At 36.4% G+C, this 24,850-nt stretch overlaps 5 protein-coding genes across 5 annotated transcripts in view; 3 read left to right on the plus strand and 2 right to left on the minus strand.

The window, feature by feature from the left end:
• Positions 1–205: 205 nt before the first annotated feature.
• LOC107048402 (ADP-ribosylation factor-like protein 3) lies at positions 206–2,555 on the plus strand. Its single transcript, XM_015271554.1, has 5 exons — positions 206–277; positions 635–763; positions 1,454–1,585; positions 1,748–1,984; positions 2,063–2,555. Exons 1-5 carry the CDS (start codon positions 275–277, stop codon positions 2,102–2,104), a joined length of 543 nt encoding a protein of 180 aa, XP_015127040.1. The 5' UTR covers positions 206–274; the 3' UTR covers positions 2,105–2,555.
• LOC107048401 lies at positions 2,001–14,279 on the minus strand. The gene is made up of 7 exons (XM_015271552.1): positions 14,155–14,279; positions 9,158–9,331; positions 6,562–6,980; positions 6,079–6,390; positions 5,074–5,275; positions 4,791–5,009; positions 2,001–2,798 (listed from the first exon to the last, which is right to left on the minus strand). Exons 2-7 carry the CDS (start codon positions 9,320–9,322, stop codon positions 2,718–2,720), a joined length of 1,398 nt encoding a protein of 465 aa, XP_015127038.1. The 5' UTR covers positions 9,323–9,331; positions 14,155–14,279; the 3' UTR covers positions 2,001–2,717.
• A 2,570-nt stretch (positions 14,280–16,849) lies between these two features.
• Positions 16,850–19,468, plus strand: LOC107048398 (odorant receptor 49b). Its single transcript, XM_029126802.1, has 3 exons — positions 16,850–16,990; positions 18,321–19,029; positions 19,128–19,468. Exons 1-3 carry the CDS (start codon positions 16,850–16,852, stop codon positions 19,466–19,468), a joined length of 1,191 nt encoding a protein of 396 aa, XP_028982635.1.
• A 668-nt stretch (positions 19,469–20,136) lies between these two features.
• On the plus strand, positions 20,137–22,777 carry LOC114841708 (putative odorant receptor 71a). Its single transcript, XM_029126803.1, has 3 exons — positions 20,137–20,277; positions 21,665–22,379; positions 22,440–22,777. The coding sequence occupies exons 1-3, from the start codon at positions 20,137–20,139 to the stop codon at positions 22,775–22,777; spliced, it is 1,194 nt and encodes a 397-aa protein (XP_028982636.1).
• Positions 22,778–23,195: 418 nt separating this feature from the next.
• Positions 23,196–24,850, minus strand: part of LOC107048383 (odorant receptor 13a-like) — an 8,246-nt gene continuing 6,591 nt past the window's right edge. Inside the window, exons 6-9 of the mRNA XM_029126804.1 lie at positions 24,524–24,614; positions 23,510–23,646; positions 23,307–23,439; positions 23,196–23,246 (exon numbers count right to left, since the gene is read on the minus strand). Coding sequence (XP_028982637.1) covers positions 23,196–23,246; positions 23,307–23,439; positions 23,510–23,646; positions 24,524–24,614 — 412 coding nt within the window. The remainder of the gene's footprint in view (positions 23,247–23,306; positions 23,440–23,509; positions 23,647–24,523; positions 24,615–24,850) is intronic.

Consider the following 24,850-nt stretch of genomic DNA (forward strand, 5'->3'; position numbering starts at 1 on the left):
ACTCATAGCCCGGAAATCGATTTAACTTTTTCTATTCAATTGTTTCTATATTTATACAGATACATGAAAATTTCATGATCTATTGATACTGAATGATACGATCCTGCGCAAAACAAACTTATCTGTTAAATTATCATTACTTCCCTGAAGAGTGTAGCACCTGCCTTAGCTACGGAACCTCTGAAACAAACAACACAGAATTTTGTACGTCGCGGAGCGAGTCATACGCTCTCCATTGTCAGGACACAAACATTCGTCCCTCCGCTCGAAGAAAATGGTAAATACATTGAAATTTACTAAAATAAAAAACACAAATTTTGCTAAAAATTCTGTTCTTGTCATTCATATCATCGACGATTGAGTAATTCACCCGTAATTTTTATTTTCACAATCCGGCTAAATTTTAATCGCACACTCACTAGATTATATATTCGCTCAACGATGCGACATAGTAATACAATCATTTGTGACTTCCAAACTTCATTGATTTTCCTAACAAGCACGTTGCATTGAAAACTTGGTAATGTAAAAAAGTTTGATCACCCGAGTGTAGCGATAAAACATTGAAGGAATCAATCGTGATTAAATTTTAAATTACAAGGGTAAGTGAATTCAATTAATCGATTGATTGCAGGGACTGCTCTCTATTCTTCGTAAATTACGGTCTAATCCAGACAGGGAGCTGCGACTGTTACTTCTTGGGCTGGACAATGCGGGGAAAACGACGATTTTGAAGTCACTGGCTAGTGAAGATATAACTCAGGTCAGTCATTGCGATGGAAGTTATTGAGGCCGTCGTGGAAATCGAGTCGACAGATTCTGTTAAATTTTCATTGCAATATCGAATTCTGTCAAATTGTGACATTAAATGCCTGACATGATTTTACATATTATGACATTTGATTTCTATCTGTTCAACAATGACATATCTAAAAATTGAAAAGTAAATTGAGAGAGATCCTATCATCTCTCTATATTATAACAATCCAAATCGACTTCCGGTGATGAAAATTTGATACTCGAAATTAAGACTCCCAAATTAAGGGTCAGAAAGTAAAGGTCACAAGGATGAAAAAAAATGGGTCACGATAGTTGTAATGAGGGTCACGAGGGTCGGATTAAGAGCCACAAGGGTCAGATTAAGGGTCACAGGGGTCAGTAAAGGTCTAAATAGGGATCGTGGGAAACAAAATAAGGGTTATGAGGATCTTCTGAAGTTATGTGGGGGTCACGCCGGGCGTCATGTGAACTAAGGCTCACAAGGATCACATAAAGAGTCACGAGAGTTATGATGAAGGTCAAAATGAGGGTCACGAGGGTCAGATTAAGGGTTACAAGGGTCATATGGAAGTCAAAATAAGGGTCATGAGGGTCACAAGGGGGTTTGCGAGTGGAGCGAGCAGGGGGCGCAGCCCCCTAGTACCAAAAAATAAACCCACTTTATTCTCTCCAGGTCACACCAACGCAAGGTTTCAATATCAAAAGCGTTCAAAGTGAAGGCTTCAAACTCAACGTTTGGGATATTGGAGGTGCTCGGAAAATCCGTCCCTACTGGAGAAATTACTTCGAAAACACTGATGTGCTTGTAAGTTTTTCCTAAACAGAAACGAAACAAAAATTTAATTTTTGTGAAAGATTAAATTTTCTTCTGCCAAGGTGGTCAATTTTTTTCAAGTAAACCCGTCCCACTCCATCAAATATTCTCACCTGGAACATCCAGTTTTTCTGAACTCATTATTTTCTTCAGATTTACGTAGTCGACAGTGCAGACTTGAAAAGGCTAGAGGAAACCGGACAAGAGCTATCCGAACTTTTACTAGAGGAGAAATTACGCGGAGTTCCGTTACTAGTTTACGCAAACAAGCAGGATCTTGGGAATGCGGTAACAGCTGCAGAAATCGCGGAAGGGTTAGGACTTCACAATATAAAGGACCGAGACTGGCAAATACAAGCGTGCATTGCGACCGAGGGAAAGGGTGTGAAGGTAACAAAATTCTCAGTATATTTCATAAAAGTTTTATTTACCACTAATATATAATTTTTATACCAACAATCATTGTAGGAGGGACTCGAATGGGCCTGCAAGAGCATTAAAAAAAAGTAATACCATCAATACGTAGAACTGAATTCAGCTAAGGATTGAAATAACGGATATAGAACATCTGGATAATTTTGTACATTTTACACGATACTCCATTTCGAATTCTATCTAATATTTACAAGACAATTATGAATATAATGTAAATATATTGCGGATGAATCAGAGTAATGCCTCTTAATAATGAAAACCACATCGTACTAAATCATTATTGCACCAAAGTTGAGACATTCAACGAAACCAATCTAGTCATTAATCTTTGATGTTGAATTCGAAGATTCACTCGGTTGATGGAATTCTCAATCATCATTCAATGTTTGATTTTTCTCCACATCTTCACCTCGATGGATAAGTATAAATCCGTCAGATAATAAAGAGCGTCGAATCTTTTGAGATAAAATGTGACATGAAGTGTATTTTCTCTACACCCATTAAATAACCGACAAATCGTCCAACATCTTTGACTTATTTCTCAGTACTGATACTGAATTTTTCCTTAACATCTATCATATGGAGGTACACAAGATGGTTAACATCGTTTTCAAACCATCCCGCCACATTTACCAAAATTAATGTAGTTCAATTGGAAAGTCTATGAAACGTTTTTGCAACATGTTTTTTATAATTCGTTGTGAATGGCTTCTGTTGTTACGCGAATCTCCTCTTCGTGGAAGTCGTTGCAGTCGACTGGGAATTTCTCCTGCAACGCCAATTGAGAAATTAGTATTATAGGAATTGTTGCAGGGAGTGTTGCGATTTTTTATGGATGATGAGACATTGAAAAAGGTTGGAAACTAATTTAATACGTGGCACGTGAGTCGGAGACGAGGCCGCCGAGTCGTAGACGAACGGTGCCTCGTGCGCCTGTACTCCACCAGCGTTGAATTCAGCACTCGACGCCGAAGCGCGTATACTATTTTTTATTGCGAAAAGCCCGTGGGGGTTGGGGGTGGGGGCGTGGAGCGTGGTCCAGGGGGCGCAGCCCCCGGCGGGGGGGGTGGGGGGGCGGAGCCCCCCCCCACTGAAGAAAAAACAAATTGCAAAAGAAAAAAAAAATCAAATGCATTTAAATTTCCCCGCCACAGCCGGGGAACAACAACTCCAAGAGAAGCCAACAAATCACCATCATCTCTCTGTAATCGTATTCCCCAACCTGTGATCAACGACATCTCACCAATTCCACTTCATGATGTCTCACCAGATCCTGCTCCAAATCTACAGTTGAATCAACTTCTACGTTCCCATCCAAATATCAATCTCAATTTTTACAATTGCTCAAATTTTAAAGTATTTGATAAAGAAAATAAGGAAAATAAGTGAATCTCGAGATCTTAGTTGAGATAGATGGGCATAACTGATTGTTTTGTTAGATTTTATTATTTAAACTATGAGTATTATTCTTGCGTTTACGTTGTAGTTTATTTCAGAGTTTCAATAAAAAATTTTCTATGAAATGATATTTCTAATATTATTATTATCAAAATTAAGATTTTTTAATAATTTATTTTTCATTTTAATTTTCAGGTGTATTTTCAAATTTAAAATTTAACAATTTTGAAGATAATGAAGGGGATTCACTGGCTGAATTTATCAGTTTTTATATGTAGTTTTATATTTTGGTACATTAACGCTGGGGTGGCGCCACACGTTTTTCAGTCCTAAGGAGTGCAATTCTCACTTTTTCACTCCTAAGTAGTGCATTTCTCACTTTTATACTGCTCAACGGTAAAAAGACCTACTTCTCATGCTTAACTACCGTCGGTAAAAGAGCCCTTTTTGGGCTTGAGCAATGAAAATACTATTAAATTCTAGACTTTCCGATCAACAAATTCGAATTTTTTCGGAATTTTCCGAACTATCGTTTACTTGTAAAAAAATACGGAAAAGGCGGGGAATCCCTCATAGGGTGAACAATCTACGGTTAATTGAACCCACCAATAGTTAGTTCTTATATGAACCCTCGAGCTAAAAATAGAAAAAAAAATCGCCATTTTCCTGAAATTTCGGACTTGGGTGGAGCTTTCAGTGAGGAACATAAAATAAATAATCCAAGTGCCCTAGGAGAATTGTTTACAAAGGATAATTAAAAAATTCATGAAAAATAGGAATTCTGCGTGCGCAACTTGGAATAGCGACACCGTCGAGGTTAGAAATCGTGGAGGGGTAAGCGCGGCAAATACGAATGGAGTAGTGGTGATACATTTCACTATCGGAAGGAACATAACAGCTGAGTGAATCAGTGCTGCCAACATGTACCTCGAACGGCACGCCGTTGTCACTTTTTCTATCCACATTAATTATTTTCCAATTATCCAAAAGACAAGCTATAAAAATAAAAGAAGGCTTGAACGATGTGGGAAAAAATAGAAAAGTTATTAAAAAAATATTTCGAACACAAAAATGGTCGAAGTAGATTGAAAATTTGTAATTGAAATATCGTTTTCTTTGTTCAGCGATTGGTTGTCTGCGAGAGAACCATAGATTCCCCTCCTTCTCACTTCCTACATGGCCACCCCGCCATAAATACTTGAAGTACCATGAGTAAGCAAAAATTAAAGTTTAGCATAAAATACGGAGCGAAATGTGTTGAATTCAACATGTTTCCCATTTCCTAAGATGTCCCATCATGTCTTAAAAGACGTTCCCCCCTCAATCGTCTCGATACATCAATAAAACAACCTCAGATACTCACAAAACATTGTTCACCCTCCTGAATAGCGCCGTAAAGTGTCCAAAAGTTGATGGATGTTTTAGTACTCAAAGTCCATGCTGCTGGATAACTACTAAGCTTAATGAGAGCACTCCTGAAGGCAGCTTCCTGACTGTCGTCATTCACGTTCTGGTTGATCACGCAGAAGATGTGAGTTGCGCATTGGGGGGACTTTAACGCCCATTTGTAAGCTCGGTATGTCTGCATAAAATCGAAAAGTTTATCCAACCATGCACTCTAATCCGGGGGCTAATGCGATTCTTACCTTCAGGAAGGGGGCTATAAAGTCATTGTTTATGGTCTCACTGAGACGATTGCTGAGCTCATTAGCATTCACTCGCGACATGATAAATCCTTTCTCAGAAGCTAATCGGATGAGGTCCTGGAGGTATGCCATCGCTGGCTTTATGTACTTAGCACTGTCTAGGTTCATGTTGAGATACTTTGTTGCTCCAGCATTCACCAATCTGTGGAACATTGGCATGCGCATGTGTTTATAACATGATGTTTACTAGAATAAATAGGGACGATAGAAAAGGAAGCGTCAATGCAATTAAAACGGAAGAAAAGAATGATGATGAAACAAAATCAATACCAACTTTTGAGGAGATGTTTAGATGCGAAAAGAAGCGAGTGCATACCTGACGGAATCAGGCGTTACAATTTGGTATAAAAATCACCATTGGAGTTGACAGACTTGTGGAATCACTATAAATTGAACAATTTAACTACCAATTTTAGATCATTAATAAATTTCTTAGGAAATTGATAAATATTTCGTTTTGAAACGAAACATTTCCTTGCGGATCTCATTTTCTGAACTGGATTTTCAATTGTTGCGAATCTTCTTTCGAATGCTGTCTATAGTCCATCGTTTGACGGATCTTATGAAGCTACTTAGATATTCTTTGATTCTTTTTGGAGATCTCAACCAAGACGCATTGTCCTTGTTACTGTCACAACGATTTTGTCCGTGTGTAATGTCAATCTTTCTCTGGGTACAATGATCTTTTAGCCCTTCACAGCAAGAATGAATGTCTGAATTGCACACACCTTTTGTAGACATTTTTCAGAAGCGTCCTATGCCACCTGAATCTATCGTGATCTATTGTAGCGGCCGCTTGATCAAGACTTTGAATGGTTAGATCATCACCATTCTCCCCGACCGGGAATCGAACCCGAAACCTCTCGCATGTGAGGCAACCCTCTTACTGCGCCAGGCCGTCGGGTTACACAAATTTTTTAATAGAGGAACAATTATTCCACAAACCTTGTTAAGCTTTCAGACGGCCGCGCAGGATCGAACAGAACAGACTTGGGAAACCCCTGAGACTTTAAGAAGCTGTTACCAACGAACTGAGCAGTGGTCAGATAACGCTGTTGAATCTTCGGATCCGAAATGTGTGAGATCCACTCAGCAACGAAATTCGTCAATGATCTGAGCCATCTGCGTCGTATACTGGGGTTCTCAAAGCTCTCCAGTATCTCTTCGTACTTGATCTGGCCAGTCTGGTCAGTCATTGAGCCGACGATGTGCGCTAAGCCGCTGTTTTTCCAGAGGGCCTGTCCGAGCTCCGAATTACTGCAACATTGTAAATCAAGTGAAACGATTTCTTTGACTTCACGATGTACTGAGGTGACACAAAAAAAAATGACTTTTGATCGGTAGAAAAAGTACTTGTATCCAGTATCAAGGGGTACCGTCGGTACTGGTGAGAAGTAATTTTTTTTTTTGGGTGGAGTGTAAACTCACATGAAGTGATCCCACATCACGTGGATATTCTCCAAAATCGGTGGCATGTACCAGGAATGACCGGAATGATCGTGGCTCCGGCCACTCTGAGAGCCCCCACCGTTGATATTATCCAAAATCATTGGGAGGAGGCCCATCAGCCCTCCCACATCGTTGTTGTTGTTATTGCTACCCATAAACATACTCGCGACATTGAGCATGCTCTCGAAATCAAAGCCCGAGCTTCTGGATTTCTGTTCGGCTTCGTGATCGGCTTTCTGACTACCGCCGGAGGCTGTTGCTACCATCTGCAGGAGTGGACCCAACATGGACAAGTCCATTCCGCCTTGGTCATTCGGTTTATTCTGACCGCCGGAAGCACTTGCCATGAGATTACCTAGGCCGGACAACACCTGACCTAAACCACTGCCTGCACCACCCTGTGTAACCAAAAAAATTATTCATTCAAATGGCATAAATAAGTTTGTTTAAATAGAATGACATGAAGTTTTTAATGAAATTAAACGTTTTTATTTAGTTGAGGTTTTGTTTATATTATAAGAATTTTTTTATTGAACAATTTTTTTTATTTTAATTGAAATACATTTTTTCTGCGAATTTGTAAAAATTTGTTTGATATACGAATAATTTGTTATCGCTCCGGGATTGAAATTGACTCAAAAAAATTGCAAGAGAAAAATTCAACAAATATTGGGGGCGAGGGGGAGACTGGAAGTGGTAAGTGAAACAGAATTTTGAATTTTTTTCAGAAAATGCATGAAAATGTGATTTTTTTAATGAAAAAAATCGTTAATTAAAATGAAGGAGTTCGTTATTTGATTTTAATAAATAATTTATTCGGAATAAATAATTTTTTATTTGACTCAAATGAACTCTATCAACTTCTCATTCATTCAACTTCTCTAATATGCGTTGTTTGACTTGCATACAATGTGCAGAAGAGTCCTCTTTAGTTGAGAACACTCGGCCATCGAGATAAGACTGTTAGAAAAATAATTATGCAAGTAAGGAGACCTTAATTTATAGCCTCTAAAGGTGTCATTCTTTCAAACCGAGGGAACTTTTTATCTGTTACGAGAAAAATATCTCGCAAATCGTTATTTATGTGGCAACAATCAATATTCTAATGCGCAGTTATTGTCGACGAACAGTTGGTGAAGTTTATTACGAAAAATTATTCTGCAAATGATAATGAAATGAAAATAGAAACACCGAAACATGAATAGAAAATATAGCTCCTGAAGGACCTGCCACGCAGTTAGCACGGGAATGTCAGCCCGCGAAGGGGTGAGGAATTGTATACTTGAACCAATTTCAAATAAATAGATCATACCGTGAATATCAATTATTTCTTCGTGAGGCACATTTACTTGAATCAAATAAAACAGTCCTTGACGTCAAGTCACACGTATTCACCACAAAAATGGAAAAGTTCAATTTTTTTAATCTAATATAATCTCCAGTGGAGAAATTTTCTACTTTCATGAATTGATCAAAAATTCGTAGCTAGGAGATGATTACATTGAGGAATGAATTGAATGTTGTTTTCTCGAATGAAGCCGATGTTTAAATTGAGCTTTCCGTACATCACATTGAACGAAATTTGTGATATCCAAGTTTGTGTTGAATTGCCGTAATCTGTGATTCTGTTATTGTAAACTAATGCGATTTTTTTAGTCAAGAAATATAAACTTTTTTCAACTCAACGACATCTTACTACGATCTCAAAGCTTTTTCCGCGTAACAATATTCATCCTGATTCGACATACGAAATGCTCACTTCAGTTATAATTTACTTGGAACAACGTATGATCGTGTTGATTGAGATAACAACGTATTTAGTCAAGAGCATAATTTTGATTTCTGAGTGAACCAACGAATTTCTGGAGTTGGCAAACTTTCGGCTAGAAAGAAATCAAATACTTTCATTATTGCAACAAATAAAAGGAACTTCAATGCTAGAGAAGTTCGATTTCTCCCAATCAAATGTATCTCAAGAGGAGATACNCTTGGAACAACGTATGATCGTGTTGATTGAGATAACAACGTATTTAGTCAAGAGCATAATTTTGATTTCTGAGTGAACCAACGAATTTCTGGAGTTGGCAAACTTTCGGCTAGAAAGAAATCAAATACTTTCATTATTGCAACAAATAAAAGGAACTTCAATGCTAGAGAAGTTCGATTTCTCCCAATCAAATGTATCTCAAGAGGAGATACCTGGTATTCACTATGAAATCATGTTTATTTGAAAATTAACAACCAAATGATAGTTGGTTCAAATGAAATTCTCTTGATGAAATTAATTTTTTCTGTCAGTGTGATACAACGGCTAAGGAAATAACCGATAGTACGAACGAAAGAGATAAGAGTAATGATCATAACATTCAGCTAAGTTGAAAACCTCACACAATTGTTCAGAAATAAATGTCATGCAATTTAATTACATAAAATAAACAATGAATTATTTACGATAGAAGGAAATAATGTGCAAATTCACCATTCGGCAGTATATTGCTGATTTCTTAGTAAAAATAACTGCACCATATGAGTATAAGAGCAATTTTCCACTTGTTTTCAATATTTGATCACTCACCCTTCTATCATCATCGCCATCAACGAATTTGTTCGCCCCCGAATCGTCCGAGAAGAAGCTATTCGCCGCCTCCATGAAAACACTGGATATGTCGACATCATCATCCTTTTCGCAGGTCACAGCTCCCAATACTGTGAGAACTATCACTATTTTCAGGAGGCGCATTTTACTATTCTGGAAAGTGAAAATTATTCATTCGAGTTATAGCTCTTCACTTGCTTATCAATTCAACATTTTTGTTAGCAATTTCTCACAATTTAAACCGACTTTCGAAGCAAGCAATAAATCCTGAGAATGGGCGAAATTTTCACCTATTTTAAGAGAATTTTCTCTTCACGTCAAGCAATAACAGTTTAATTCTCAGTTATTTTGATGGATAGAGAGTGTTTTTGTATCGCTCCCCCTCATTGTGCATAAAAAATCATTAGTTCGCCATTCGTTTGTTCTAAGAACACTGCTATCAACCTGAGTAACTGCAAGAATTTTCTTTTCTTTTAATTGATGGATAATCAATGAAAAGAAAGTGTCAAAGATTGTAATTATTTAAGATAATAGCAGTGCTTTCAGAATGAATAAACGACGAACTAACGTGTCCTTAGGAGGAACAAATAGAACAAATTCTGTTTTTATTTTTAATTATATTTAATTATATTTAATTTTCAACAGTGTCTCTTACATATAAGAAACACTGTTGAAAATTTTATACTCTTAACAATTTTTGTCTGAAATTTCCGGTCTACTTGTTGGAAATTTTTATCGAATTTAATCACCACTCGTCTCTACCAATCCTCGTCTCTATGCTGCTTAAAATTCTGGAATTTTACTGAATTTTCAGTGAAATCTGAAATTTTATGATTTCTTTCCTCTAAATCGCATTTAGTGTCACTGTCCTCAAAATGAATAGCCAACACGGAGAGAAATGTTCAATACAAATTACGGAACTCACAATTCGCTCACCGATTACGAAATCGACTCAGAAAATTTAGGTGACAGTATCCTAATTTTTCACAGGCGATTCAGATGAAAATTACGAAACGCTCTGGAAATATTCCGTGAGTTCCGTAAAATTTTCTACAACTACATTTGTAAAAATCAGGCCCGGTCGCGCGCTTCGCGCGCTCCCTCTTTAGGGTATGACCAGTAGGGGTTGGTGGAATTGGATGTGACCCATTACGGGTCGCACCANAAAAAAAAAAAGTCAAATCGCATCGTTTGTTCAGGAGGAATCGTGGCACAAAATTTTTGTCACAGACGTACGCACACACATACACACATCCACACATACAGACAGGTACCTGAAAAGGGTCAGAAGTGGTTCCAAAGGTCATGAAACGTGGAGAAATGCTTAAATTTCCACATTCGATTTTCGGGGTCATTACAATAACTTCCTCCCTTCGGGTCGGGAAGTTAATAATGTTGTAATTTTTATTGAATATTTCTCTCCGCGAAGTCCAAGTAGTCAACGATGTCGTGCAGAAATTTTGAGAAATTGTCCGTCTCAAATATATTCCTTTCGCACAGATGCCCTTTTATCTCAGTGCATTTAATCCTCGAATCTCCAAAAATCTTTAAAACTCCAGAGACCCGAAATTTCAAAGGACTCTTATTAGAAACTCCTCTGCCTTGACAATATCAGTTTCATGTTCGGCCCAACGATAGAGGAGAATGACTCGGCGCGTGTGAGTGGGAGCGACATACCGGAAACGTTTCGGCTCATGATCGTCCGAATACCGTTGCTCAAAAATATTCTCATACTTTATTCCCTTCCATTTATTTGCGCAGTCACAATAGTACGATTTGGTCATTTGTTTCGTTCAAAGCCAAATTACTTCGAGTCTCACTGAAACTTCCTGGAAGAGGAGACAGTCGATAACGGGAATATGTGCAGAAATTGTGGTGCAATATTTATTGCCATCTTCGAGGAATTACACAAGTGATTTGAGCTTCGAAGAAATTGCTCATTATTGCAGGCATCATTAGGGTGCCTAATAACGGTTCGAGCAATTACTTCGATTGATTTCGGTCATGGTTTTGTAGTTAAATTCAATCTTCTTCGGAACAATAATGAAATAATCCGTTTCTTCCTCATAAATTATGCAATTGGACAAACACTACCGTTTTAAGGGGAGATTACTGTGGATTTTTAAAGTCGCGGGCTATTGGAATGAGATTTCTCGTACTGTGAAGATCGATTATATATATATCTAGAAACGAATAATTAGTGCAAACGAATTAATTGTTTATGCTTCGTTTGCCCCGCAGATTCAAACAAATCGAAGAATTTTTCTTCAAAAATGAATGTATACATTGGATATCATAATAATTCAATAATGTTTAAAATTAAACTTATATATATGTATACACAATATATATAATATAATAATTTTTATTTTTTTTAAATATTTTATATGTTAAAAATTATTTATTTATTAAAAATTTATCTATATATAATTTTTAATATAAATCATTTTCAACATATTTAAAATAAGAAGAAATAACAATACAAAAAAAGTAAAAAACGTTACACTGGATTTGTTAAAAGTGGAAAATTGCACTATTGATGTCAAATAGCGCAAAAAATGTCTCTGAAAGAACTGACAATATATTTCAAATATTTTAAGAATAATTTTTCGGCTTTTTTTACACGAACAGCGCCATTTTTTATAACAAAATGAAATTAGCTGTGTAGGAGTCGAATTTCAAAAAACTAATTCGTAATTGTTATTGTACACATTTTTTCAAAAATTTTGAAAAAAAACCTGTAGCTCAAAAACTGGAGGCCCTGGACTATTTTCAACATTTTAAGCGTATGCGGGGTAAACGAACAATAAACAATCCATTTTTTTACCCTAATTATTTATTTTTAGACATACACGGAAAAAAATGTACTTGACTTGAGTATAAAATCTACTTGATTCAAGTATATTTTAGTTTATCAAAGTATCAAATATACTTAATATAAAGAGTTTTTATCAAGTATAAAATATACTTGAATCAAGTAGATTTTATACTCGAATCAAGTATATTATATACTTGATTCAAGTATATATTATTCTTGATTCAAGTATATTATTCTTGATTCCAGTATAAAATATACTTAAATCAAGTATATAATATACTAGATTCAAGTATATTGTATACTCAATTCAAGTAAAATTTTTTCCGTGTATATATCCAATTGCCAGCGACTTTTAAAATTCATAGTAAACCTCCCTCTAATAATTCCGATGAACACATTTACGGGGAACTATCGCATTTCACTAATACCGATGAGAGACGGCGCAGAAAATCCAACTGGACATGTAATGTTAGTACCGTAAATCGTATGAAATTGAAATTCTGGAGAGCAGCTATTCGGATTCGGCGTAACGGTACACAATGTTACTCATCGATCATTTCCAATGCGTAAACTAATTCGAGGGGAACATATTTCCCTGATTTGATAAAATAAGAAGGCATGGGATGCGAAAAAGTCAAATTTTTTATTGAAATTGAGAAAATATCAATTGAAAAATGGACTAGTATTTCGTATCAAGGACCATTCAACTCAGCATATTATCGATTTGCAATCGTACTACAAATTTTCGTTGAAAATTCACTGCAAACTGTTGATTTTCGCCGATTTTATTTAAAAAATCTGTAGCTCTCCCATCAATTTCTCTTAATTCAAATTTTTAATGGCAAAAATATCATAGAAAAAGTCAAATGAATTTGATTCTGTTACACGTACACTAATGCGTAAACTCATTCGAGTGGACAATATTTTCCGTATTTGATGGAATTATAAGACATGGGATGCGAAAAAGTCAAGTTTTTTATTGAAATTGATAAAATTTCAAATGCAAAGTGGGCTACGATGTTCAATGATTCAACAAAGATTCATTTATTATTCATTTGAAAACGTACTTGAACTTTTCATTGAAAATTCACTGTAAACTGTTATTTTTCATCGATTCTATTGAAACAATCTATAGCACTTTCGAAAAATTCTTTTAATAGAAACGGTCAATAGGAAATATTTTACAGACAAAGTCAACAGAATATTATTCTTCTATGCAACTTATTCCATTTAGATATTTTCTGTAGAAATTGGTTACCCTGAATTTTCTAACTTTTGTAGTCTCTTTTTTTTTAATGAGAAGAGAAGAAGCCACAGGCAAAAGAAACATAAAATTTATATAGACTCATTTTTTATGAACAATATCTTAATCTTAAACTCACTTGATTTGTCCATAAACAACAGTTTTTATTGAACATTTTCCGTTGAAAAACTACTATAATTAAGAAAAAAATCAATAGAATTTTCTAGCGAATGTGAATTCAATTTATTTGGTAAACAACATTTTTTCATTATCAATTAATTTCCATTCATTTATGTTGAAATTTCGTGGTGTGCGACAACCTTCACATCGACAAAATTATTTCCTTCAGAACATTCTTTTCCCCTTTTACATCGAACAGAAATGCTGCTCATAAAAGAAAAACCGTTCAACTCCTCCAAAAAAATCCCTCCCAATGACGATATGCCCAAGGCCAAGTGTAAAGGCCACTGGCCGATAAATAGCCGGCAAGTAGATGAAAATTCCGTAAATATATCGTCATAAAAAATGATCAATTTTACCCTATTTGCATTATCAACAGGAGCGTCGATGACGAATTTCGCTAACAAACGCATAGCAGGTATGTTATCAAATAATGTAAAGATAAGCTCGAGCCTTGACGAATAATTACAATAGCTTGTGCCTCACAACTAGACCTGCACTTGCAGAAACTAGGACTTGAAATATTTTCACTTTTCACTGGGAAATACACCATCGAGGGACAGAGAAAATGACACCTGGAAAGCTCGTTGCAGTTTCATTTTCTAACGAGAGAATTCTTGAAATCAGAATAAAAGATTACCTAATCCTTCTCAATCACCGTCCGCGCAATTTCGCAGTAAATTCACATGGGAATAATTTTGAAATACAGTGGAAATACTGAGAAGAATAGTTTACCTTAACAGAGAAAAATTAATCCTGCACTTGGCTGCACGGAGATTCTTGATACAGATGAATGTACGTTTTAATAATATTCCACAAACGCCAGAGTTCATGCACCTGACGCTGCTGACGCTGTGGCCTGACTGGCGTTGAACGTAGTCCAGCCAACGGTACTTCCCTACCTGAGACAGGCCCGAGGACTCGTATTAAGCCAGTAATACAATGGAACGTACTCAAAGCCTGTAGGCTGACCACAAAACCGGTAGATTACCAACGAAACGCGTGGAGGCATGCCGATACTGTATATAAATGTTGATGCGCATGTTAGCTATGCTGTGTCACTTGATCTAGTTTAAACAGAAGTTACTGGTTGTTATCGGATAGGCATGAATAAACACTTTGGCTGATGGTTGTTTTTATGGTGATAATTTTCGCCGAAAAAAACTAATTTCAATTTGAGAAATTACGGTCTCAGAATGAGACTTCGGAAGTCTCGAGTTAAGACTTTGGATGTCTCCTGTTAAGACTTTTGAATCTGTCAAATTCAGACTTGAAAATCTTGATTTAAAACCTTTGAAAGTTTCAAGTTGAAGCTTTCAGAATTTTCGCCGAAAAAAACTAATTTCAATTTGAGAAATTACGGTCTCAGAATGAGACTTCGGAAGTCTCGAGTTAAGACTTTGGATGTCTCCTGTTAAGACTTTTGAATCTGTCAAATTCAGACTTGAAAATCTTGATTTAAAACCTTTGAAAGTTTCAAGTTGAAGCTTTCAGAATTTTCGCCGAAAAAAACTAATTTCAATTTGAGAAATTACGGTCTCAGAATGAGACTTCGGAAGTCTCGAGTTAAGACTTTGGATGTCTCCTGTTAAGACTTTTGAATCTGTCAAATTCAGACTTGAAAATCTTGATTTAAAACCTTTGAAAGTTTCAAGTTGAAGCTTTCAGAATTTTCGCCGAAAAAAACTAATTTCAATTTGAGAAATTACGGTCTCAGAATGAGACTTCGGAAGTCTCGAGTTAAGACTTTGGATGTCTCCTGTTAAGACTTTTGAATCTGTCAAATTCAGACTTGAAAATCTTGATTTAAAACCTTTGAAAGTTTCAAGTTGAAGCTTTCAGAATTTTCGCCGAAAAAAACTAATTTCAATTTGAGAAATTACGGTCTCAGAATGAGACTTCGGAAGTCTCGAGTTAAGACTTTGGATGTCTCCTGTTAAGACTTTTGAATCTGTCAATTTCAGACTTGAAAATCTTGATTTAAAACCTTTGAAAGTTTCAAGTTGAAGCTTTCAGAATTTTCGCCGAAAAAAACTAATTTCAATTTGAGAAATTACGGTCTCAGAATGAGACTTCGGAAGTCTCGAGTTAAGACTTTGGATGTCTCCTGTTAAGACTTTTGAATCTGTCAATTTCAGACTTGAAAATCTTGATTTAAAACCTTTGAAAGTTTCAAGTTAAAGCTTTCAGAATTGTCGCCGAAAAAAAATAATTTCCATTTAAGACTTGCAGTCTCCAAATGAGACTTATGGAAGTCTCGAGTTAAGACTTTGGATGTCTCCTGTTGAGACTTTCGAATGTGTCAATTTCAGACTTGAAAATCTGAATTGCAAACCTTTGAACGTCTCAAGTTAAGGCTTTCAGAACTTTCGCCGGAAAACAAAATAATTTCGATTGACGACTTAAAATGAGACTATGGAAGTCTCGAGTTTAGGCTTTGGATGTTTCCTATTAAGACTTCGGAATGTCTTACTTTCAGACTTGAAAATCTTAATTTAAAACCTTTGAAAGTCTCAAATTAAGACTTTCACAATTTTCGCCGGAAACAAATTAATTTCAGTTGAAGACTTACGGTCTTAAAATGAGACTTCTGAAAGTCTCGAGTTGAGACCTTCGAATATCTCCAGTTGAAGACATTCAAATGTGTCGGCTTCAGTCTTGAAAATCTCAATTTAAGCCCCTTGAAAGTCTCAAATTGAGATTTGAAAGTCTCGAGTCAAGCTTTTCAGAAGGATTAAATGGACATTCCCAAGTCTCAAATTGTTGATGCGCATATTACCCATGTTATGACTCTTGATCTAGTTTAACTAGCAGTAAATGTTTGTTATCACATATGCATGAATAAGTACTTTGGTCGATGGTTGTTTTAAAGATGATAATTTCCAAAATGGGAGTCTCAAGTTAAGACTTTCGAATGTCTCAATTCAAGACGTCAAAGTCTCAGTACTTTGAAAGTCTCGTGCGGAGATGTGCAAGTCTCAAGTTAAGACTTTCAGAAAGATCAAATGACGCCTCAAAAAGCTTTTTCAAACCTCAAGCCGTAACTGTCGAAAAGACTGATAAATTCGCGTGAATTTCCCGAAAAACCGAGCAACACGTATGCAAACACGAACGGAAAGCCTCTCGAGCCGAAAGTATTATTACTGGTTTCTATCAGAAACCATTGGTGGTCTACGCATTTTTCTATTCCAAACACGGAAGCCTGCAATTTGCGACGTACCCATTGTCTGGCGAACGCCCGTGTACGATTACTTCGAACGTAGACACAAATTACAAGTTATTGATAAGTGATGGGTTCCGGCCATGTCTCATCTATCTTGCAAATCCATTCGGTGAGCAGTATTTTACTCTGGGAGAATAGACCACCTGGTGCATTTACCGAAAAATTATGCGGAATGTTTTTCCGTGCATTTTCTTGCAGTCGAATGCGATGGAGCTGCAAGACTGGACATTTGGCACGAGTTACGAGTTGCTGGTGTACAAACTCATCATGTGGCCGTTGGGAATTTGGCCTCTCAATAAAGGCGAAATATTTTCCGAGATTCGACTGCTTCTTGCTGCATCGACTCAGGTGCATTCGCAAATCACTAGTATTTTTGCTGAAATTTAAGCTTTAACTTCTCGTTGCGACGCAAACTCCTGTAATTTTCATTGAAAGTTCAATGGCAGTTATCATTTTTCATAAAGTGTAGGGTCAAGAACATTTTGGTTCACATAGCTATTTAATTTAATTAACCAGAAAATTTTTCAAGATTGTAAAGAAAATTCAACTGGACTGAAAATGTAAGTTTACTTCGCTGCGGTCAGGTTGATCGAACCTTTTTGTTAGATTTCATGACAAGAACACGTTGGAAAATCTACGGACCAACAAGCCTTCACACGCTAATAGACAGGATCAGTTATTGTTAACAAATGGATTTGGCTGAAGGGTAGGATTTATTTGGTCTCACCAAATATTCACTCGTTAATAGTAAACGAATATTTGAGAAGTCTTGTTTGACTCGACTTTCAGCTTTCAAGTGAACCATTCGTTAACTATTAACGAATATTTATTCGGTCATATTCAACTTTACCATTCGTTAATAGTTGACGAACCTCGTTTGGAATAAATGAATCATTCTATCAGTGCAGCCACCGCACTGCCTTTTCTCCATTTCTCACAATCATAATCGCTTTTCGACTTGCGCCAAAAGCAAAAGCGTCTATTCAGCCATGAACATCTTGACTAGCAGAAGTCAGTAACTACGACGAGCATAAATTCAACTTTCAAAATCCCAACACAAAAGTTATTTCACATTGAAGGTTTCAAAATGAAATCTAATCATATTTTTTCGCGGACATAATTAATATGGGTTAATAAAACAAATCACATCTGTTTTTCTCATGCAGATGATGAATTGAAAATGTAATCGACATGTGATAAATAATGTGCAAATATCAAACAAGAAAAATATAACCGAAAATTCAACTGAATCAAAATCAGTGTCTCAAGTTGCGCAATTGCTAAAAATTTTCTTCATTAATCAAATTCATTAAGATTTGACGAATTTTAGGATAAACAGTTACTAAATCCAACTTTCAAAATCCCAACACAAAAATTATTTCACATTGAAGGTTTCAAAATGAAATTTAATCATGTCATTACAAGGACATAATCAATGAAAAATGGTTTAATGAAACAAATCACATCTGTTTTTCTCATGCAGATGATGAATTGAAAATGTAATCGAAATGTGATAAATAATGTGCAAATATCAAACAAGAAAAATATAACCGTAAATTCAACTGAATCAAAATCAGTGTCTCAAGTTGCGCAATTGCTAAAAATTTTCTTCATTAATCAAATTCATTAAGATTTGCCGAATTTTAGGATAAACAGTTACCGGAAGTCTTTCTTCCAGGCTGCCACATTCATCTGTTTGAGCCTAGAAATATGGAATAATTGTCGAGGAGTCGAAATAGTACTGGACCTTTTCGTATTGAGTGTCTTTTCACTGCTCGCCTGCATCAAAGGACTGATAGTGCATCATCACATCAGCGATATGAACGAGAGCGTAACTTCTGCCATTATGGATTGGTGTTCACTATCGCGAAGTGAAAACCCCCAGAATCGCGAGTTGATGATGAAATACGCCCGAATAGGTCGGATAGTATGTTTCTCCCTGATGATTCCAGCCTCCAGTGGAACTTTGTCATGGATAATACTCGCTCTACCCCTCCCCATGTTCACTCCGCCAAACAGCTCCGATGTAATCAAGAACTTTCCACTTCAAACTGCATGCACATTCGAGCCCATTACAACTTCCAGATTTTACTACATTATTTTTGTCCTTCAAATGTACCAATTGGTAACCACTTGTCTTGGAAACTGCGGCAATGATGTCTTCTTCTTCGGACTGTCGATGCACACTTGCGGGCAGTTGGAAATACTACAAAACGATTTTACAAGTATTAAAATTAGGGAGCAAGAACCTGATAATTCGAAAAAATTGAGGTGCATGGTGGATAGACATGTGCATCTCATCGAACTGGTTGAGAAATTGGAAAGCACATTCAGTATGATCATTCTGGCGCAGTTGATAATGAGTGCTGTGCTGATCTGCATCATGGGTGAGCCTTACTTTGAAAGATACTTCCATCAATTGAAGAATTCAGTTGAAAATGATGGACGATTTTATTCGTCATTTCTTCTACTTCATCACTTCTAGGTCTGCAGGTAATAATAGCATTGAAAACCGATGACATGTTTGCAGCGATCAAAGCCAACATAGTACTTTCCTCCCTGATGTCACAATTGTTCCTATACAGCTACGGCGGGGATTGTTTGACAACTCAAAATACATCAGTGGTGCATGCTGTCTATAAAAGTTCATGGTATGAGACTTCATCGATGATGAGGAAAAACATTGCTTTTATTATGATGCGGGCTAATAAGCCAATATACGTCACAGCTGGGAATTTTTTTTACATGACATTGAGCACATTCATGGATATTTTGAAAGCTTCCGTTTCGTACATGTCGGTTCTTCGAATAGCAATTGATGTGTAATGTATGCGATATGTTTGACTGTATAATTTGTACTTACTGTTGTTTAATGAAGCCAAATAAATGTGGAAACAAGGGAACTTTCAGATTTTATTACATTTGGTTGTTTTGGAAATGAACAAATTGGTAACCACTTGTCCTGGAAACGGTGGCAATGATGTCTTCTTGTTCAAATTTCTATTCAACCGTTTCACTACATGACCAAATCCATACGATACATTCCTTCTTTCTATCGAAAAATACCTGTGATTTCAGTGAAAATGAAAAACTAAGGATCTATTCTTATTCTCAACCCTAATCATGCGTGACTGAGAAGAACCAGCCCTTCTGTCATTTTCTTCCAGACGTACTTCAACGAAAACTCTTCTATTAAAAAAAGAGGTAATTTGACATGAACGTCATGCATTCATTAACATAATACATTCATTGAAAATATATTGAAGAATAAATTAACATTATTCTTTCATCTGAGCACGAAAAGAAATAGCTGGAAATCATGCATAAGAAATGATAATCGTCATATGCTCGCGTTTTCGTGCATATGTAATGTTTAATATGATAATTCAAGGTAAAACGTAAATTATTGGATCGATTCGAGACCGTATCGGGTTTTCGCGGAAGGGTTATTTCTTGGTGATCGAGGAAGGGGTGCGGCGTTTACCAAATGTACCATGCGCGACGACAGCTCGAGACAGTCCACGAGAAATCTATTCTTCCTCTACTCATACGTACTGACGATTTATGGCGCTTGGCCGTTGTCGGACGATACTCTCTTCTTGAAATGTAGAGTGACATTCGCTGCTTGTCAGATGGTTCGTAATTTTCAGAAATCAATTCTTCATAAATACACTGACGGAAAAATTTTCTAATATGTAGACCACATGGAGAGAAATATTCAGTAAAAATTACGGAGCAATTCACGTAATCCGCAAAGGGGAATCGTTTTACGGCAATTTTTATATGAATGGAAGACAAGAAATCTGAAACGTTCAGTGAATTTTCTTCAGAGAAGTAAATTATTTTCAATGGTTTAAGTCTCAGAATGTTTGCGGTTCACGGAACTCGAATGAATTCGAATTTATCACTATCGTTGCACATTATATCACGAACATATTACATATCGAAATATTGCAACTGCATAACAAAAAATCATGAAAACAATAAGCAACGTTGGCGCAACGTTGGCGCAATGTTGGCGCAATATTGGTGCAACGTTGGTGCATGGTTTTTTGGTTATAATTCCAAAACTGATAATGGCATTGACACCATGTTCGAGCTCGATCGGGATAACATGAATGAGAATATTTCTAGTGCGAATTCAATCGATTTGGACAATTGTTTTTAGTTATCCTGGCAAGACTGAATCGGTCACACCCACAAATATATATATACATATGGACGTGCTCTAAAAACATCATATTCTGATTCCTGACCCCCGAATTAGTCATCCAAACACAAATAGAAAATTTAATTTTGAGGAAAATTAAATCCAAACACATAATTTAATTTTGAGGAATGCAATGCTTCCATTCGGAAGCAAAAATTATGAAAACAATATATACTTGAAGATTGACGATTCATCTACGCGCTTTGAGTGAGTTCATTTGCGATAAAATCATACTTGAGTACCAGAATATTTTAAAACCGACGTCGGTGGCCGAGTGGATTAGACGCAAGTCTAGTGTGCGAAAGGTTGTGAGTTCGATTCCCCGTGGAACCGAATTTTTCAACGGAAGGCTCCGGCGAGCGGGAGGTTGCTAATAGAGGAACCGCCTGTACCGGCATGGGTTTTCTGTGGTTTNAAAAAAAAAAAAAAAAAAAAAAAAAAAAAAAAAAAAAAAAAAAAAAAAAAAAAAAAAAAAAAAAAAAAAAAAAAAAAAAAAAAAAAAAAAAAAAAAAAAAAAAAAAAAAAAAAAAAAAAAAAAAAAAAAAAAAAAAAAAAAAAAAAAAAAAAAAAAAAAAAAAAAAAAAAAAAAAAAAAAAAAAAAAAAAAAAAAAAAAAAAAAAAAAAAAAAAAAAAAAAAAAAAAAAAAAAAAAAAAAAAAAAAAAAAAATATTTTAAACCCGGAGACCTTTCTCGGGCCAAGTGAGTTGAGATGCCTGGGAGGATTAACCGATTGAGAAAAAATTACTTGTTTCAAGAAAATATGTTTCGGATATTAGAATTTTTTTTCTCAGTGTATCTTTTCTATTTTACAGATATACTTGACAGCAATTTGTATAATAAAATTAATCATACAATGTGGAAGCTCGGAAGATATCATTGACGCATTTCTATTGCTCGTCGTGTGCATCCTCGTATGTTCTAAAAGCATTCTATTGTATGTACATCGGGATAAATTAGCGTCGGTGGTTCTTTCGTCCGTGGAAGACTGGAATACTACGGAAAGTGAGCACTACAGAAAAATGATGTCAGAGCGCGCTAATTTCTGTAATATAGTGACAAAATTGTTTTACTCCATGGGTATGTTTGTCCTCTTTATTTATATTCTCAAAGTTATGGTGTTGGATGTGATATATGTGATGGATGAGGATTCCGTGAATGGTACGCTTATATTACAAAAAAATTATTTACTCCCCGGCGGATGCGTATTCGATGGCTTTGGAAATGTCGTGTTCTACTTCGTTGTGATTAATCAGGCGGTTCAGCTGAGCATCTCTTGCAGCATAAATCTTGGTGGAGATGCCTTGTACGTGGCTCTCACTCTGCACCTGTGCGAGCAGTGTGAGATAATGAAATTGAGGTTTGAAAAATTTGGACGGTCTGATTCGTTGGAGAAGAACCGTAAACATCTGAATGCTCTCATTGCGAGGCATCAGGATTTGATGACAAGAGCCGAGACGCTGGAAGATGTCTACAATCAAATCATTCTGATGCAGATGCTCATGAGCGTTTTACTGATAAGTGTTGGAGGTATTTTCATTGATCTAGCTTTCATTGTCAAGTTATGTATTTGGTACTCTCTTATCGTAGGATTTAGCTTCTTGATTAGCCTCAATGGTGGGGACGTTATTGGTGCAGCGAAGAACATCTGCGTGATGCAATTTATGCTGGCACAGAGCTACATCTACACATTTCCAGCGGACGATTTGAAGGAACAAGCTGAGGGATTGCTGCGTGCATTGTACTCGAGTCAGTGGTGTGATATGCCGGCGAACATCATGAAAGACATTGTCTTCATGATGATGAGAATCAATGTGCCTCCGTACTACACAGCGGGAAAGTTTTTCTATATGACGAGGCAATCTTACATGACTGTCGTGAAAACAGCAGCGTCTTATCTGTCTGTCCTGCGGATAATGATCAAATGAATGTTATTGACATGCTCTTCATCAACTTTAAGTCTCGTTAATAAAGAATCTTCCTACTGAACAGCGGAATCATTGAAGATCGATTTGTATGTGCATGTGATTATTTGTATTTGCGTGTGGTAAATGGGGTGAATTGAATCATTAATTATATTTGATGGAAATTGAAGTGGGGAACCGAGCGCTGTGGGAGAAAGCAAATAGGGCGGATGTGGAAGATTCGTGGAAAATCACGAAATCATTTTTTTTCAGCGCCATTTAGAAGAGATGCTCATTAAGAAGAGTATGGAATGACTGTATAAAATTCATATTTTGTGATTAATTTCCCAGCTTGATTTGGTGAGAAGTTATTCATATATTGAGTCAAATGACTGGAGTTGATCTGAGCGGTGTACAGTATTGCAGCGGCAGCAGCGCCAGTTCATCGGACTGAAAGTAGAACTGTGAAGTATGACATTGATGTTTTGATAACCTGGAATTAATTGTTATGAGATTATTTCGACATCATGCAGGGAAGACAGAAATTCCTCACCCTGGCGAAGCTCTGCAAAGACATCACGTACAATTTGCCAGCTGTTAGGATAGAAGGATTTCGGCTCCTCATCATTATCAGGATCAGCATTTTCTTAGATCTCATCGGAATGTTGTACCAATATCCCTGATAGCTGATCGGGTAAAATAGAGTCTTTAATACAGTACGATGTTATTAGTGAGTTTAACTTGTTCGGTACTCACGCAAATGAATGAATTCGACTGCTGTGATCCATCAACTTTTGAGCGGGTCGGCTGAGGAAGAATAAATGAACTATCTGACCGATCGAGAATGTCCCGTATCGTATAATTTCGCTCGTTTCGCCGAGATTTTGGACAACCTAAGGACGTAATGATCAATTTTTGGTAGTTACATTTTACTGTAGCCTGAGAAGAAAATTTGAGAAGACTTCCAGAAAGAATTAATTCCAGGTAGGAAGTATAATGAGCCAGACTTTTTCTCATATTCCAATGCTGATGAGCATTAGTGGGTTTTGGTAAATATGCAAAGTCATCGCGGTATTATATTTTATACTTGAATAGGGGATGGGTCTTTCAATCCGAGGATGATTATTTCGTATCGGCCCGGATTGTACGAATCGCTCTCAAGTGTAATATAAAGGTTAGACACTAAGTGTGAGAATATAAGGGCCAACAAATGGAGGTTAAAAAATGAGGGTCAGAATATTAGAGTCAAAAACCGAGGGCCTGAATATAAAGGTGAAGGATGAGGGTCAAAATGTTGGGGTTTAAAAAAAGAGGGTCAGAATATTAGGATCAAAAAATTAGGATCAGAATATAAAAGTAAAAAAGTGGGTTTTAGGCAATGAGGGTCATATAAGGTCTAAAATGGTGATAAGGCATAATATATAACTTGTATTTAGACCCTCATTGTCTGACACTCAATTTTTAATTTTATATTCTGACCTTAATGTTTTGACGCTAATATTCTGACGCTCATTTTTTAACCTCTACTGTTTGACCCTTATATTCTGACACTTAGTGTCTGACCCTTATATTACACTTACAAGGGCTTGCTTCAACCCGGCCTGATACAAAACAATAATCTTTAAATTGAAATACCCCTCCCCCAATTAAGTATAAAATATACTAGATTCAAGTATATTTTATACTTTTTTTCGTGTAGTCCTAACAAGACATATTTGTTTACGTAGAAATCGGGAGAACCGTTTCGTCTTCCTCACAAGAAAAACAAACCTGATAAAGAGTGATACTCAGCGCCACAGTATTTATAACCACAATGCTCAAGAAACATATGCTGTATGTCAATCGAAGCAGGTGAGCAAATCTACAAACCAATTTGATCGGAAAATAACTCAATTATTGTTCTTATCACGCTTCTTCACGAACCCGAGTCGAGGATTTGGTTCTGATTGGACGTACACAGGTCTTTCAAGATCTCTCCAGACCTAGATGGACCTGGTAAGTCCTAATCAGTTCTGCGACGTACTTTTCCAGAGACCATTCGAATCCTCAGTTCTTTTCGGTCCTGAGAAGTCCTCCTCGATGCTACCGAGAACGCGT

The sequence above is a fragment of the Diachasma alloeum genome, unplaced genomic scaffold, assembly GCF_001412515.2.
Source record: "Diachasma alloeum isolate Michigan unplaced genomic scaffold, Dall2.0 Dall_scaffold_00192, whole genome shotgun sequence".
NCBI lineage: Eukaryota > Metazoa > Arthropoda > Insecta > Hymenoptera > Braconidae > Diachasma > Diachasma alloeum.

Excerpts from the sequence above, each read along its gene's own strand:
- LOC107048402 (XM_015271554.1), top strand. Across the intron at positions 764-1,453 it reads CTAGTGAAGATATAACTCAG|GTCACACCAACGCAAGGTTT; the intron begins GTCAGTCATTGC and ends TATTCTCTCCAG. Across the intron at positions 1,586-1,747 it reads TCGAAAACACTGATGTGCTT|ATTTACGTAGTCGACAGTGC; the intron begins GTAAGTTTTTCC and ends TATTTTCTTCAG.
- LOC107048401 (XM_015271552.1), bottom strand. The coding sequence starts at position 9,322 with ATGCGCCTCCTGAAAATAGTGATAGTTCTCACAGTATTGGGAGCTGTG. Across the intron at positions 6,981-9,157 it reads ATGGCGATGATGATAGAAGG|GGTGGTGCAGGCAGTGGTTT; the intron begins GTGAGTGATCAA and ends TTGGTTACACAG. Across the intron at positions 2,799-4,790 it reads AGGAGGGTGAACAATGTTTT|GAGAAATTCCCAGTCGACTG; the intron begins GTGAGTATCTGA and ends TTGGCGTTGCAG.
- LOC107048398 (XM_029126802.1), top strand. The coding sequence starts at position 16,850 with ATGGAGCTGCAAGACTGGACATTTGGCACGAGTTACGAGTTGCTGGTG. Across the intron at positions 16,991-18,320 it reads TTCTTGCTGCATCGACTCAG|GCTGCCACATTCATCTGTTT; the intron begins GTGCATTCGCAA and ends TCTTTCTTCCAG. Across the intron at positions 19,030-19,127 it reads TGTGCTGATCTGCATCATGG|GTCTGCAGGTAATAATAGCA; the intron begins GTGAGCCTTACT and ends CATCACTTCTAG.
- LOC114841708 (XM_029126803.1), top strand. The coding sequence starts at position 20,137 with ATGCGCGACGACAGCTCGAGACAGTCCACGAGAAATCTATTCTTCCTC. Across the intron at positions 20,278-21,664 it reads CATTCGCTGCTTGTCAGATG|ATATACTTGACAGCAATTTG; the intron begins GTTCGTAATTTT and ends TCTATTTTACAG. Across the intron at positions 22,380-22,439 it reads TTTACTGATAAGTGTTGGAG|GATTTAGCTTCTTGATTAGC; the intron begins GTATTTTCATTG and ends CTCTTATCGTAG.